At 48.2% G+C, this 16232-nt stretch overlaps 1 protein-coding gene across 1 annotated transcript; it reads left to right on the forward strand.

The window, feature by feature from the left end:
* Positions 1 to 1171: 1171 nt before the first annotated feature.
* Positions 1172 to 14130, forward strand: LOC119386223 (serine/arginine repetitive matrix protein 1). Its single transcript, XM_037653557.2, has 5 exons — positions 1172 to 1339; positions 5356 to 5656; positions 8575 to 8998; positions 9526 to 9635; positions 12721 to 14130. Exons 1-5 carry the CDS (start codon positions 1172 to 1174, stop codon positions 13026 to 13028), a joined length of 1311 nt encoding a protein of 436 aa, XP_037509485.1. The 3' UTR covers positions 13029 to 14130.
* The last annotated feature ends 2102 nt before the right edge of the window (positions 14131 to 16232 follow it).

Genomic DNA, 16232 nt, shown 5'->3' on the forward strand with positions numbered 1-16232 from the left:
ATTACGTAGCAAGTCAGAACTCACAAAAAAGAATCAAAGGACTGTTTTTTTTTTTTTCTTGGAGTGTATGGAGGTTTTGTTATATGGTCCCTCTTGATGTTAGGCGGATGCATATGATATTGCAGAAGTGGGGTATGAAATCTCCGTGTACAAGTAAACGCCTAAATGTCATTGAAACAGCCACGTGAATTTATTTCTGGAAGCCAGTACCTTCTCTTTTCTTAATTTTGCTTCTTGAACGATATGCTATGCGTCTGCATCTGCCGTCCCATGCACTTCTGGTCTAATACATTACCGACGAGAGAATAAACTAGTTCAGCGTATAGCCTCATTCTATACACCGCTACCGCTGAAACAACCAAACAGCGATGCGCTGTTTGGGAACAGGTGACGGCAGCCGTAATTGTAATAGTAGAAGAGTAGTATTTGGTACAGCCGTCAAGCGTTCCCTCATAGCATAAAGTACGGGCATGGGACAGCGTTTTCTAGGCGCGTTTTCTCCGTTCTAAAATTAGAGAAACCGGCGACGTTATAAGGGTTCATGACTGTTCTCGCTGTGACTGTGAAGCGCACCTCACACACATGGTTAAGCGCGCTTCACCCAGTGTGTGTCGGTTTTCTTCTCATTCTTACGTCAGTTCTTGGCAGCGCGAGCAATCGGTTTAGTCATACCAACTAGCCCCCATAGCAGCTTTATTTGATAGGCACTAACGTCAACGGCTTGTCACTTTAGAGAATAAACTTGCGCGAACACGCTGTCATGACGGTGATCGGAATAAAACCTTGTACGGCTTTGCCGACCGAGCCTAATGGGGAAAGAAAACGGAAGCGGTGGAGTTCTGGAAACAGGGAGGATATGAGGGTCACAGTAGCGAGACCAGAAAATGTGCACACGAAAGAAGGAAAAAGGTAGGCAAATGCAATTGCAAGCGGATGGCAACAGCGCGGGTCCAAGCAGAGAGAAAAAAAATGCGAAGGTTGGAACTAAATCCAGACATCTGCCCGAGACCTGCTGGTAGCAACTAATGTCAAACGCATAAGGGGGACACCAGGCAACGAAGCAATAATGAGAAAAGCAAGGCGTGTCGGATCATTGCGATCCGTGGCGCATGGGCGATCGACTTCCGCGGGAGAGGCCGCTAGTGCGCGTGAGAAGGGACACTCTTCATCCATGCGCTTTTCGATCACCAGAACTAGCAGCAGCAGCAATAGTCCCGAGTGGCAGCAGCAGCAGCAAACAGAAGCGCAAGCAGGCCAGGCGACCGCCATCGATTCGGCCTCCGGTCCGAAGGTCACGTGGTTCTTGACGGCCGCTGACGAGCCGATGGGGTTGCACCTCGTGGGAAGTGCAGAGGCCCGATGATGAAACAAAGCACAAAAAAAGGAGAGGTGGAAGGAAGCCCAGCGTAGAGTCGGTGGCAAAGGTCAAAGGTCGTAGTTTGCACACCGCGGATGAAACTACAGTTTCGTTCCTTTAGCATCTCTTTTTCTTTTTTCTTTTTTCTTTTTTCTTTTTATCCGCGTCTTTTTGTTTATCTCTCTGAATCGCTGTTCAGTGTTGCCGATGCGGAAACGAGCAGGCTGTGAAAACTACCCGCACGGTTACGTGAGGAGCCACCGCATAGGGATAAGCGCGGATCTGCTGCATGAAGTGATGGAATCCCGCGCATTGAAATTTTGTACTTTGCGCCGGCGTGTTGCTCCTCGCCATCTAGAGCAACCAGAGGGGCTCAGCGGCTTTTCGATAGAAAATAAAACAGCAAAACTTTGCTCGTGAGATTTTGTGCTGGCGTTTGCATTTCCTGCACGAAGAACTCCCTGCCCCTGGCATTTTTCTTTTTCTTTGTACTGGTGAGTCGTCGCACACGCCTGTTAGAAACTTTGAGTGTATCGTTATAGAAGAAACAAAACGAAAATGTTAGCCCTGTAAAATAAAATTAAACATTTTGGCCGCTGCAACCCCCAATTAAAACGAGACTAAGTCGCCTGTTTTTGTGTTTCACGGATTACGAAATACGGATGACTGTTTCACGAGTACGCTGTGCCTCTAAAAAACTTATTGTGCGCAGTAAGGCCATTAGGTTTCGGCGGATTTGGTTCACTGTCGATTAGAACACCACTGTGCCTGCCTGGGACGAAAGCAATGAAGACACAAAAACACACGACAGCGTTGTCCTTTTGCGCGTGTTTTTATATAATCTTGTCCTCGCCTCCGTTGCGCCATAATCTAATCATAGTGCTCGGATTTAACACTCTTGCTTAGTAATGTCTTTTTCTTCTCTCCATTTCAACACAGTGCAATAGAGTTGGCTCTTTACCGGAATCTCCACACCGCAAAACATGTACATAACAGTACGCCGTTGTTCATAACGAAATTTCCAAGCTGAGGCTGTTTGTGAGAAGATATTCTGGCAAATCGTTATCGTGGAAATTCTATTATACTGAGAATGGTCAGGCAATAACAAAAGCTTTTTAAACAAAAACCTCCGTGAGCTGGTCCTTTGAACCAGTAGTATTAGATGTGTGCATGGTAAAAGGTAAGCTGCGCAGATTACCTTTCTGAATGGCTATTACATTTGCCCTGATATATGGTCCCCGCAAATTCAAGTTAATCAAGCTTTCGCATTGAATATGTGTATCATGCTATAGTCACTAAAATAGCGTCACTTTGCGTTTTGTGTCACTGAAGTTTCGAACGCTCAAAGAATCACTACGTACTTGTCACGTCGCAAGCGCGAGAACGGTTGTATAGAGAACGTATACCTTATCTTGCATAGCAAACACATCTAGCGGGCCTTTGTGAATATATGTACAATCACAGCAGATTGTTGCATAATTCCCAAGCCGAATAAGCAAGCTTCAAACGTGATCGTAGCAAACGCCGCGGAGCGTCTTGCCGCCGTGCACGTCGCAATGCATTCAAGTCAATCCTTAAGAAGTCCTAGAAATTAATACGTGCTAAAAGTATAATCAGCAACTCGTCTACTTCCATATCATGACTTTACACTGTGCGTTTACGCGGTTTGCAAAATCCATAGATCGCGCATCAGAAGAAGACCAATTCACTCTAGTGGTTCGTTCGCGCCAATATAGAAATACACGCAAATATGCCTTCCTTTCACGGTTTGATGGGTCATTTCGCTGTAAGTTCAGTCAGCACAACGCTTTCTGGTGTGTATGCGCAATATTTACCTCCGCCAGCACTCTTGCATATGCCGACTCTGAAAGCACGCAAAACGCTGGCGGATCTAACGCACAAGCGTTCGTGCGAACGCATCCGTAACTAATGGTAAACTCTCGCAATCTCAAACGCCGTTCAGCTCTCGTCAATCTTGCGCAGCTGTGACAGACTTGATGTCGTTAAGGCTATATACGTCGTTAAGATCTATAGACTATCTATCGATCGCTACGCCACGCGTTTAACTTCGCAACTGCCAATGTATTTCGAAATGCGAGAACGGCTGGTCGCATTTCTGCGCATTCGATAGCCCAAACTTTGAGGGTCGAATGCGTTGGTTTTCGTTTCCTTCGCTTATATTGGAGCAGCAGCATATATAGTGCGGAAAATGCCACATTTTTCAAACTCGTAATTTTTTTCTTGCTCTTTCTTTACTTAATAACATGTGGCCGTCAACGCGCGGATGGAGCAAGCATTCTTTCTTTTTTATCTATATTCACTTTTCCTCATACAATTGATTGATTGATTGATTGATTGATTGATTGATTGATTGATTGATTGATTGATTGATTGATTGATTGATTGATTGATTGATTGATTGATTGATTGATTGATTGATTGATTGATTGATTGATTGAAAGTCCGTTGTGAAATAGAAAGGCGCAGGTCTTCTGTGGGGATAGGTACTACATGCGTACGTCCCTACAACTAACAGAACACGCATGCCCTGTTCCATGAAGCTGTGCTGCTCGCATGCTATATGTATGGAATTTGTTTTCCATCGTTTAGCAGCTTCGAGCGATATGGTGCATGTTTTTCTGTTCTTCAACTTGAGCTTAGTGTTAGATTACAAAGTTGAAGCTCAAGACCAAGTGACTTCCCTAGAATAGTTATTGTATTTGCCGTACTGTACTTAGAGTGCTATAGTTTCGATTTCGCGTGGTTCGTACGCCTGGTGGATGAAGAGATGAGTGCTTGGCTTCGTTTGATAAGGGTATCTTTAAACAGCGCAAAATGTTTGTCACTCTTTCGGAGCAATGGCGAAAAGTAGTGGCGACACAGTAGTGGGTTACGACGACGAATAAGAGTCCAGCTCCTACGCAGACGAGAGGAAGACATAGTCTCCCGAGAGTTGGTCATAATGAAAGCCAGGTGCGTGTGTGACAGAGGAAACGCCATATCCGTACGCGTCTTCTGAAAAGATAGACCACACTGCGAACTGTACATGATAAGATTTCCTGCTCCGCCGCACGTGATCAAAGATAGTTTCAAGACGCGATCAAAACATTTCCCCCAGACTACACTTGCACCTCGGTCGTACCTCGTCCCCCCGTGACAATTAGACATGAAGCGTAACAGTGTTCCGATGTTGCAGCAAGATCTCATATTCTTGTATAGCGAAGAGTCGCAAATGCGTCTGCTGAGCGTATTTGGTGTTAAGACAATAGGCATGGCAATATACGCGCAAGACACTTCCCCAACTACAACACCCGCGCTTCTTCTCTTGCTAGGCTCCTCGTGACTGCGCAATGGGCAACCTCAAGGCTTCCTTCACTTCTGTTAATGCTTGTTGTTGGGACTAGTTGGTTTTGGTGCACACTGAAACTAAAAACAGCGCGAGAGGACAGGGACGGAGTGGGATACGCATTATTTTATTTCCAGTGATGCATGAAATACCGCACTACTGGAAATACAATAAGTTGTCAGTCAGCGCTCGTGTGTGTCAACCTCAATCGCTGAGTTAGTTGGTAGTAACTCAAAGACTATGCGTGCAAACACGGGTACAAGGGAGAAGTCAAGACAACACAAACGCCTACTGATCGCGGTGGGCAGCTGTCTTGACCTCTGTCTTATGTTCTTATTTGCACGCCCGGTCTTTTAACATGAATCCCTGTCTTCTCCCGCTTCACTATGCTTTCTCAACCGGTATAATGGCCCTATGTGTAAATCAGCTGCTACTTCCGGTGGCGCAATGTGTTGATTTGCTTCCGCAGTGCAGGGTAGTAAACTGGCTATTTCTTTTCCGGATAGCACTCCTGCCTTTTCGCATTACATTTCTCTCTCTTTATTATTTTTTATTTATTTTTATTTTTTTGCTCTGACTCCTTGTCACGAGTTAGAATGAAATTGGAGTCAAGTTCTCGAAAGACCACCGACGATCTCTGTATGTGTTGCAGCTGCTGCCCTTGGCCAGCGACTCCCTTTCCGCCGAGCCTGACCTCTCTTCCTCCTCCTCCTCCCTCCAAGCCATCCGGGGAGGAACCCCCACATCCCTCGACGAGTCTCCTGCTCCCGTAAAGCAGGGAGGGAGCCGAGGGGGAGCAGCCATGAGCGAGGCGAGCCCCCGGCGCGAGCCCGCGGTGGGCAGCTCGTCGTCGCTGACGTCATCGCCTGCTTCCAACGGCGCCAGCAGGCGGACGCCCGTCATCCGCCTGCACGGCGCGCCTACGCTCTCGCCGCGACCAGCGCCCAAGAAAGGTAACTGGACGCGGGCGATACTTTTTCACCTCTCTACTTACAAGCTACATCCGCAGTTCTGTGGCGCGCTAGTTGCGCAACTCCCCGCACAGGTAATCCCTCACCTCCATCTTTTTGTTCTTTTTCTTACTCTTGTTCGACGTCGTCGTCATCTTCTCCTCTTTCTTTGCTTTCTTCGTCTGTTGGCTGCGTTTCATTGTATGTGAAGTACACGACGACGCTGTTTTCCTTCTCCTCCGTTATCCTTTTTCTTAAGTCTCCCTTCTTTCTTTCTTGCTGCCAGCCAATCCTTTCTCTGCCACTTATTTCGACCTTCACTGTCAGTTTTTGTTTCTTTTAGGGAGGGCCTTGCCGCGACAATCAATCTTCATCGCCACTTCGCGATGTAGCTCTTCTTACTTGCCTGGCCAAGCCGTATTTGTCGTCTCTAAGCACTCTTGACCCCTGTGGTGCTTACAAGCAATCTAAAGAGCTCACCGTGGGTGCTGTGCCCCTCTGTGCTAGCACCGAGAAATAAAACCCTCGCTACTTTCAAGATCCCGTAGAGGGATGCCCAAGTGGCGCTGGCGTAAACAGTGAGCACTCCGGTTGTCACTCGCAGAACACACGAAAGAAAAAAAAAACAGGAAGCTTAAGGTGAGGACGTGAAGAAGACAGGTCACGACACAAACGTACGCTCGCAGAACAACACAGGAGTATTTGCGGACACTTGCAAAGGGGCATCGCATCCAGTAAATCCGTTCGTCAATCTTCTTATAAACAACAAGGTAGCGTATCTATAGCTACACCAACGAAGGCTGGATTAATATTAATGAAGATAAAATTTCTGCAGCTGCGGCAGTTACCTTAGTTGTGAATCAAACAGCGCTGAAAAAGTGGAACACAAAGAGAGATAGAGACAGAATGAACGTCAGTTATGGAACTTACTGTAGCTTTTCCCAATATACAGTTCCGCAATTTTGCGCTCTTCTTTCAGTATTCCCATGTATCAAGAAAGGGCGCGCGATAACTGGTCAACACATTACACATTCAATCGCGTCTCCACCCATCTGTTTTCTAAAGCAGCTAACACAGCCTCTGCAAGTGAGTGCACCGCGACAGTTTCTGCAACCAATATTCGGCTGGCGCCGCGTTTAATTAGAACTACCCATTGTCTAGTCACCTGCTGCAGACATATCCTGTGTGAAAGCGCCGCCAAGTAATTACACCCGAGTCCTGTGCGCATACGCCACGAATGCCCGTCCGCGTACCTTGTTCAAAGAGGACGCGCCTTACACCTACTGAATTCCGACAAAAAAAAAATGGAGTTGTCCTAGGCAACGGACCAAACTGCGCATTTCGATGCGCACTTTTGCGGCTGATATTCAGGCCTACGCTCGCTTCGCCTAACGCCAGCACCTGAGACCCCCCGGTGTCCGTCTGCGTGCTCATTACGCACATCGGAGTCCCTTCGTTGAATACGTCCACTCTCCTTTCGCAATGCGTTTCTCTTTGCACTACTCTTCTCCGACATTCGGGTTCCCCGTCTTGTTTCTTCCTCTCAGCACATCCTGTCACACGAATGTCGCAGTGCCTTCGATAGGGGCTGTCGGGTGTATCGAGTGACACGTTACGCAGTGCGTACCGAAAGGGTCATGCGATCTTGCGTGTCTGAATAGCTAAGGGCGAAGCGAATACATGTACGCGGCACTGTTGCAACCTTTGCATGGTTAGAACAAGGACAACTGTGTAACTGTTGTGTGCGCTGTTGCATGGCTGGCTGGCGCCCCGACCTCTACGCGAAGCGTTCGGCAGGAATTCAAGTTTGCACGTTATTGTGCGATGCAGTCGGTATTCCCAGAAAACGATATGGTTGCTTGTGGACACACGTCTTTTGTTTCCGTCTCATCGTGACTGCGGACCTTCGGACGTGTGTACTGACACAGCTGTACGCTCCGTAGATAGTCTTTCTTTCTTTTTCTTTACTTCTTTCATGGAGGGGGGGGGGCGAAGCAATTCCCGGCGTTGAATGCCACCTGAACATGCGCGCCTGTTGCGATGCCATTCGTTGTTCTTTTCTCTGTGTGTGACAAACGTTAAAACTTTTTATCTCTGTATCTTTAACTGCCATCAAAAGGAGATCAGTGCATATGAATGGCTTCTGAATTTATGGGGTTGTCTTACACATCCCACATCTTTTGGACTGACAACTTATGTTAGCAGTAAAACTGTCACAATGTCAGAGTTTCAGAGTCACATCTTCGCAGTTGTAATGACTCCGGAAAAAGTCCACATTTCTAAGACAAATGAAATGAAATGTAAATAAAATTGGAGCAAGAAATTGCGAAATGGAGTTGGAATGAAATGGACACATTGTCCTGGAAAGCTGATCGCTGAACCTATAGGTGATGCTACAAAACCAATAAATTTGCCAGGCAAAAAAACATAGAATAAATTCTTGGTCAATTTATTGCGTTTCATTTAGTTTTTTCTCAGTAGTCGCTCTTTTAGTGTCTATACCTATAGTGACTTTCCTCTTTTGTAGTACTTCAAACAGCATGATATACACCACGTTTGACGACAGAACCTTCTTACTACGTTAGAACGTTTAAGTTCAGAAGCGTGGTAAACTGGGTCACTTGGTAATGGCTCATTTCGAAACAGCGCAAAAAAAAAGAACAAGAAACCAGAGATGAGAAGGAGACACAAACAAGCGCTGACTAACAACTGAAGCTTTATTCCTAAGAAATGCGCCAGTGTAAGAGAAAAGCCTGAAGAAAACAAGCAGAGAGTGCGTAAGAGATGCAGGGGAAGTGCGTTTAAAGATTGGGAGCAGACTGAAGTAGGCAGCTCCGCAGGGCGAACCCTCAGTAGTGTCATTGTAACACTGTCCCAATCCAGCTTCGGCGCCTGTCGCTAACGTGGTGTGTGCATCGCAGGTGGACGTCGTGCGTCCGAGTTCTGCTTCCGCGAACCCCCCGAGTACGTGCACCTGGCCCCGCCGCGGTCGACCGTGTCCACTCCCCCGCCGGGCCGCAAGCGGTCCGCGTCGCTGCCGCACGTGCGCAGCCCGTCGCCCGTGCCGCCGCCGCTGGCGAGAGCCGCGCGGGCTCACCATGCGGCACAGCAGCAAGCCAGGCAGCAACAAGCCAGGCAGCAGCCCGGCGGCGGAGACGAGGAAGACGACGAAGAGGAACGCCGCCTCGACGATGACGACGACGACCAGGAGGAAGAGGACGAACAGGCCGACGGACGGGACACGCCTCCGCCGCCCATGGCCGCATGCCCGGAGGAAGAGACTGGCGCAGAGACACGTCAGCAGCACCGCAGCCGGCTGCTAGGAGCGGCCACGGCGGACAGGAGGTGACGATTGATTGATTGATTGATTGATTGATTGATTGATTGATTGATTGATTGATTGATTGATTGATTGATTGATTGATTGATTGATTGATTGATTGATTGATTGATTGATTGATTGATTGATTGATTGATTGATTGATTGATTGATTGATTGATTGATTGATTTAGCTCGCGCAGAACGGGGTGGGTTGGCGATCATTGGGAGAGGCCTTCGTCCTTCAGTGGACACAGGACAGGCTGATGGTGTTGGTGGTGGTGGTGACGATTAGGATGATATCACAGCAGTTATAGTTCATCAACTAGGCGCAAAAAAAGCTTCTACAATCTCCATACTTTGTTAAGTCATCAGCTGCGTTCTTGCTGAATTGTTGATGAGCACTGAGGTTAAATACCCTTAATGTAACTCATTCCACTGACGAGAATTCTGTACTAGGATGCTCCGCGCATGAAAACAATGTGTGATAACATCTCCCGTAGAATTTTTTTTTGTAAACCATCTGACACCAAGCTCTCGATTACGGACGCAGGAAGTCGACGCCCTGCCAGCCGAAATTCCTGCAGTGCCGGAGAGGGAGGCCTTCACTGGACCTTACCGCCGCACAGGCGTCCGGCCACATTACGCTAGGTAGCCACTTGGGTAAGCGAGACTCACTCACTCACTCACTCACTCACTCACTCACTCACTCACTCACTCACTCACTCACTCACTCACTCACTCACTCACTCACTCACTCACTCACTCACTCACTCACTCACTCACTCACTCACTCACTCACTCACTCACTCACTCACTCACTCACTAAACTCGCGACAAAGATGCAAGCATTGACAGTGTCTAAAGAGAAATAGAAGAGAGGAAAAACAAGGAAGTTAACCAGACGAAAGTCGGGTTATTGAAGCAACAACAATAAGCCCTGTTCGCTACCCTGCAACCGGGTTACGTTGGCTTCAGGACAAAAAGAGAATGGGATGGAAGTTGATAAAGAGCACTATTCGCGTATACAGAACGTTTCAAAACTGCGCACATGTGGCTAGTATTTGTAAAGCTGGCTTTGCCATTATGTGAGTAACTGTGAGGTGAAGCCCACTCTTGCACGTTATTTCGTTTCTAGTAGGTGTTGTATCGCACTTCCAACGATATTGAATCAACCTGTGTGCGACAACCACATAAGCTAAAGTGCATACATATGGCTGTGTAAATTCTAACGTTGTGATTATAACGGTGTCCGCTGCAGCAAGTAAAAAGAAGTAATTGATTATGACACGTTGGCAAGCATTGCAACAGAGGCCTCGACTTTGAGGCCGGTACTTTCAAATTCCGAAAAATTGTCGCATGTTCTAATTAGACCCTACAAAAATTCTTAAAAAATATTTTTATGCGTAAGCTCTAAACATAGCTAAGTAAGCTAAGCCAGACACTATTGAGGTCCAGAGTATCACGGGAGCTAGTACGGAACAAGGTGAGGTCGCCAACCGTCTATTGCAGCTACGTCTTCTCCAGGGTTGCCAAGATTTGACACTTGACAACATAAAACTTCTTGGGTTAGAGTAGCAGACTTTTCGAATCCAGCTTGTGACTGAGGCCTTGTGTAAAAGACCGTACAGATCCAATGAAGGCAACACATAATAAAGGGACTCATTTACTTTTGAACTGCTCATCCTTCACTTACTCGCGCAAAACACACAGGGACTAGAAGAGACTTACGAGGACAGGCGCGTGTGTTTTGCGCGAGTAAATGAACGATGAATTTGTTCCAACTAGGCCGAATTGCAGTTTTGCTTTTGAACTGCATTGTGTTTGGGTTTGAGTGATGACCTTGCTGACTTAAAGTTCTTGATATGATCAAAACCATGCGGAAACACTGCGGGGGGTATACTATACCGAGAAAAGAAGAGCCGGTCGTATCACTGACCGTCTGTTTGTCCATGTAGATTTATACGTACTCTTTTGAAGAGAGAGTTTAATCGGTTCAAAGTAAAGAAAAATATTGTTATTACACATGGGGAGAGAGCGAGAGAAATAGAAAGGAAGGACAGGGAGGTTAACCAGAGAAGTCTCCGGTTGGCAACCTTGTAGTTGGGAAGGGGAAAGGGTGTGCAAAAAGAATTAAAGAAAAGAAGGGTCTGCGACGACACTACAAATCATGACAATAAATAGTAGCGCCCAAGCACGACACATCAACGTTATCTGCATGCATGCCTAGGGCATGACGCTTATGCCTAAGTCATAACTTGTTTAGGAGAGACAGCGCTAAGAAACAATAATGAAGGAACCCGGTAGACGTCACAGTAGACGCCGCTTCATCCTTGCGTCTTTGCGCTGCCCTTCCTAAACAAGTCCGATCATGCACCATCCAGCCCAAAACCAAAGTACTGCTTAAGGCATACCGCTTCGAGGGCTTTAATCGCGAATGTTAGCCAATGTAGCCATTGTGTATCACTTGCCGTAGTCTCTGCATTTTAACACGAAAGTGTTTTATGCCGGGGTCCACCAAGTACATCCGTCACGGATATGACGTTGATAAAATGGACGCCAGCGGGCGAGAAAGAAAAAAACCAAGAGAAAGATCCCCCACTGGGAATCGAACCCACGACCTTGCGGCCGCGACGGCAAGCGCCCGCCGCCCTACCAACTAAGCTAACTCGGCAGATGCGGAACCCGGCGCAAACGCGCCTTATATCTTTCACACATTCTCTCTTTCGCACGGTGCTCTCTGTTGGCGGTGTAGGTAGGCGGGCGGAGCGGGGCGTTGCCGCCGTCTATGAGAGGTGAAAAGAAGTAATGCTTCACGATCGACACTTACTAGCGCTTACTCCGAGATTGCGCGCGACGTCGGAGCTTATGGTTAAAGCATTCTCTGGTTAAAGGTTAAAGCGCGTCGATACCAGCGAGGTACACTTGCCGCGCTGGCGTCGCCGAGGCACTCTTGACGCAGTTACGTCGTTACGTCCTTTGCCTTTCGCTTCGTGTTAGCGTGCGTCGGCTCATCGGAGTAGTGCAGGTTCCACATGCACTGACGGGATTTCTCCGCCGCCGACAGCTTCGATTGCGAGAGCACGGACTAACAAAACTGCTGCAATACGCGTTGCAGAAAGGACGCGATTTCGACGGGCGAATGTCGTGCCTTGGTGGAGCGAGACCAGCGCCTGCGAGACAGAGGCCAGCGGGACGCACGCGTTTGCGGCTCAGGTTACGAACCCCTACCCCCCGTGTTGCTGAAGCGCAGTGTGTGGTAGTGTATACATGAGCGCAGGCGTCGGTCACCCATTGCTAGAAAGCGCACACTGTGTCGTTTCTCTCCTTAATTGACGACGCTTTGGAGAAGTGCATACCGGGTACCAGTGTTGATTATGAGCTTGTTGATATCATCCTTACGCGGGATTCACGATTCGCTGTTTCCAAATATATGTTCACAACGTCAGCTACCACAACGGTTTAATCATGATCATGGGCGTTAGTCGATGCACCTATGCACCGTCAACATAGGTGCATCCACGTCAAACGGTGCTGTAGCTGCCAAACACGAATATACATTGTACAAGCTCTCATATATCACTAAACAATAAGCACTACTTCTGTGAAGACACGTTTCACTTTCGTGTTATACCGATTCCTATGACGGAGGGATCAGCCATGTTTTTCTCACCACGCCTACTTGTTATTCCCCAGCAGCTGAAGCGGGGTGTTTCTCAACGCCTGTCGCTTTGCCTCTCCGTCGCAGAATCCGAGATCGCGCGTCGTCGCCACTCGGTGGCCGCGACCGCGGCGGGCGCGGACAAGCCAGCGGCGACCTCGTCCGATCGGGGCCTCGCGCAGCGCACGCAGGCGGCGACCAAGAACCGCGTGGCCGCCGGCGTGGATGCCCTGGCCGACGAAGCGGCACGGGCCTCGTGGCTGCGCGAGGCCGATTCCAGCGACGACGACGATGACGACGACTTCGACCTCGGTCCGCGCACGGTGACGCCCAACTCGTCGCCCGTCATGACGACCGCCTCCTCGCTGGCCGGCGCCCGGAGGCCCGTGTCCTAAGTCGGCGGCGACGTAGGCCTAACCGGTGTTTGTTTTCTGGCCATACGCGGCTTTCGTTTAGGCTGGCTCACCGCGGTGGACACCCCCAAATATCTCAGCTTCGAATTACAGCGCCCAAGCGGCGCTGGAGAGTGTCACCGAACGCTAGAGCTTTGTTCGCGCCCTTTTTTTTCTGTTAACTACGAAGCGAGACGGGAGAGACCGCGCACGTTCAAGCTCGGTGTCTCTGGCACACCTATGTCTAGCTTTATTTTGCGAAGACGGGTAGGATGGCAGGCTACAGTTATCGCTTTGGAAGAGCGCACATTTGCTGAACAAAAATTGAAGAACGTCTTTGCAACTCTTTTAAACGCTTGTGACACGAGACGAGAAACTACTGCTCGTCCAGTTTGTGCGTGAGTCAGAAGTTGTTTTAGGATTTCTCCCAATTGGCGTCCTTAACTGAAACCTTCCGTTTCCTTGTGTCTCATTGTAGACGGGCGGGTAGGGACCAGTTGATGCTGAGCGTATTGTTCATTAGTGTACAATTGCGGTGCCAGCGGCCGCAATCAATACTCTTGGAAAAAGCAGTGGTGTTCCGCCTCTGTTGTTGAATAGAGTAGAGCAGTGTCCAACACAACATGACGGAAACGATAACAATGCTGTTGGTGTGAAACATATATATTTAAAAAAAAAAGATAAAAGCGGAGCGCTATGCCGCTCTCAGCTCAGCCTTGAACATGACCGTAGGAAAACTCTGCAACAGCGAGAGCCTTTGGTCGCCTTCAACTCTGCTCATGTTTGGCACTGAGATATATTTCTTAGGCGAGGATGTTTCCTGAGCGGTACTGTGTTGTTATTGAGAAAACGTATTCCGGCACATCTTTCAGAGTTTAGAAGACTGTTTACGCGTCTGAGAAGCTGCGTTTGTGGCGAGGTATTTCCGGCGTAAGGATAAAAAGCGCGGTAAAATGAGCGAATGGGACGATAGGATATCATGTCGAGTGCACATAAATGCTCGCAACAGTGACTGCTTGCATATAGCTAAGCGTGCCGTCGCTGGAACAGCATGGTATTGATACTGGTGATATGTATACCGAGGAGCTTCTTAAGTGATAATGACAGGGTCGTTTCGATCGCTTCTACAGGTGACCCGTTCGAAGCGATCGTCAGCGGAAGTTGCGAAGCGTGCGAACATCGACTAATAGCTTGTGTCGACGATGAAGCGCATAAGCAAAAATAAAAGGGAGTGAGCTTTGTAGCAAACGACTAATGGGCGGCACTTTTCAGACTGACTGTCTCTTTCTTTTTTCCTTTCTTCATGTTACAGTGTAGCTCTTTTCATCATAAACATAGTAGCATGGCCAGAAAGGTAAACGTTTCCTAAACCATGGCACCTTTTCCGTTACAACGTTGCAAATGTGCTGATAGCCTTTGCCTATAGACAATTATGTAGCGATGACAACGATGCCTCTCGCATCATCTCGAGGCGCATTTTGTTTGGTATAGTCATTCTTTTATCCTTTTGTGATGTATAGAACAAGTGTTTTTCTCTATGACATTACCACCTGTAGAGTGTATACTGTAAATGTACACATATACGCATATTTCCTTTTTTTCTTTCTTTTTTCTTGATGTCGCTGTCATCGCCGAACGCTCTGCTTGTGAAACATAGTAACGAATGTATACACCATATAATTTTCTCGTTATCGGTGCGATCCAGTATTACATGCCTATTTGCTTACGAGTGCCATCATAAGAGACATAAGTGATTGACTGGCGAGGGCGCTGTTCGCGCCGCCTGTAGGCAGTTGTACGTATAACTGTATAGTGTTAAACCTCGTCGCATCGTTGTGCTGCACTCCTTCTCTGCACAGTATGATGTTGTGTGATCCCGTTGTGATATCGCAGTAGTGACCGCGTTGCTATCGTGAACTTATATATAGTCGTATAACCGTAAAAACACGCTACGTTTATCGTTGTACAGTACGCGAGAGTTACGTAAGAAGAAAAAGAATCATCCGCAGCAGTTCGCCAATGCAAACGGTACATTTTTCGGAGCTATTATACCACTGTGAAGCGTATATTCCGACTTGAGAAGAAATGGACATCGCGGGTCGTCCGCAGTTATGGCGCATTCACACTTGAGAAGCGAAGGGAAAGCGAGAACGCCAGAGCAACCGGAAAACCACGTTCGCGCGCGTTGAAAACATTCACGTGGCCCCGCCACGGTGGTCTAGTAGTTATGGCGCTCGACTGCTGACCCGAAGGTCGCGGGATCGAATCCCGGCCGCGGCGACTGCATTTTCGATGGAGGCGAAAATGTTTGAGGCCCGTGTACTTCGATTTAGGTGCACGTTAACGAAGCCCAGGTGGTCAAAATTTCCGGAGCCCTCTACTACCGCGTCCCTCATAATCACATCGTGGTTTTGGGATGTTAAACTCCAGATATTATTGAATCGTTCACATTTGTTCTGCCCCTCCTGCATTAAACTGGGGAGAAAACAGCTCAAAATTGAGACAGGACACAAGACGAAGAAGGCACGACAACAGCGTGCCTTCTTCGTCTTGTGTCCTGCCTCAATTTTGCGCTGTTTTCTCCCCAGCAGTTTAACCACGAACCAACTAGCCCAAGCCTCGACCATAGTAACCATCCTGTATGCCGCCGCCGCCTTCGCCACTTCGAGAACTCATTAAATTTCGCCCGTTTCCTGAGCATTTAATTTCGTACCGAATTCAAGTTGTGCATGCAAAGCACTGAAAATAAATAGTTATCGCCTTTTCAAACCGTTGTTTCGGGAGATACACCAGCAGAAACTACACAAGCGGACACACCGGCAGCGACGGCGGCAAATTCGTCCGGCTGTGCAAAAGCGAGATACGTTGAGGCGCGCCGACTCGCCGCTGCTGCACCTTCTGCTAATTCCAGCCTTCTCAGCAATTTTAATCCAAATCAGGCTCTTGGGGAACGCGTCCTTGTAAAGGCTGTGAGCTTTGTCGTGCTGCACGAGTAGTTTCCGATTGCGTCGGTGCGAACCACCGCTGACTCTTCGGCCGCCACGTCGAAATTGCGGCCGCTGGTTTACATCACGTGGTTTACAAGCTATCGCAGCCAAAGTATACGGCTTCCCGCGAAGCGGAAAGGCGTTCTGCTATCGCGTGGTGGAAAAATCGGTCTCGGACCGATTTTTTCGCGTCGGGCTCGCAGCGTAGTTTTCCGGCCGC

Source organism: Rhipicephalus sanguineus, chromosome 3 (genome assembly GCF_013339695.2).
Source record: "Rhipicephalus sanguineus isolate Rsan-2018 chromosome 3, BIME_Rsan_1.4, whole genome shotgun sequence".
Taxonomy (NCBI): Eukaryota; Metazoa; Arthropoda; class Arachnida; order Ixodida; family Ixodidae; genus Rhipicephalus; species Rhipicephalus sanguineus.

What these genes read in the sequence shown, in the direction of transcription:
- LOC119386223 (XM_037653557.2), top strand. Translation starts at nt 1,172, where the DNA reads ATGCGCTTTTCGATCACCAGAACTAGCAGCAGCAGCAATAGTCCCGAG. An exon ending in GCGGCCACGGCGGACAGGAG is followed by an intron (nt 8,999 to 9,525) that starts GTGACGATTGAT and finishes TTACGGACGCAG; the next exon opens with GAAGTCGACGCCCTGCCAGC. An exon ending in TACGCTAGGTAGCCACTTGG is followed by an intron (nt 9,636 to 12,720) that starts GTAAGCGAGACT and finishes TCTCCGTCGCAG; the next exon opens with AATCCGAGATCGCGCGTCGT.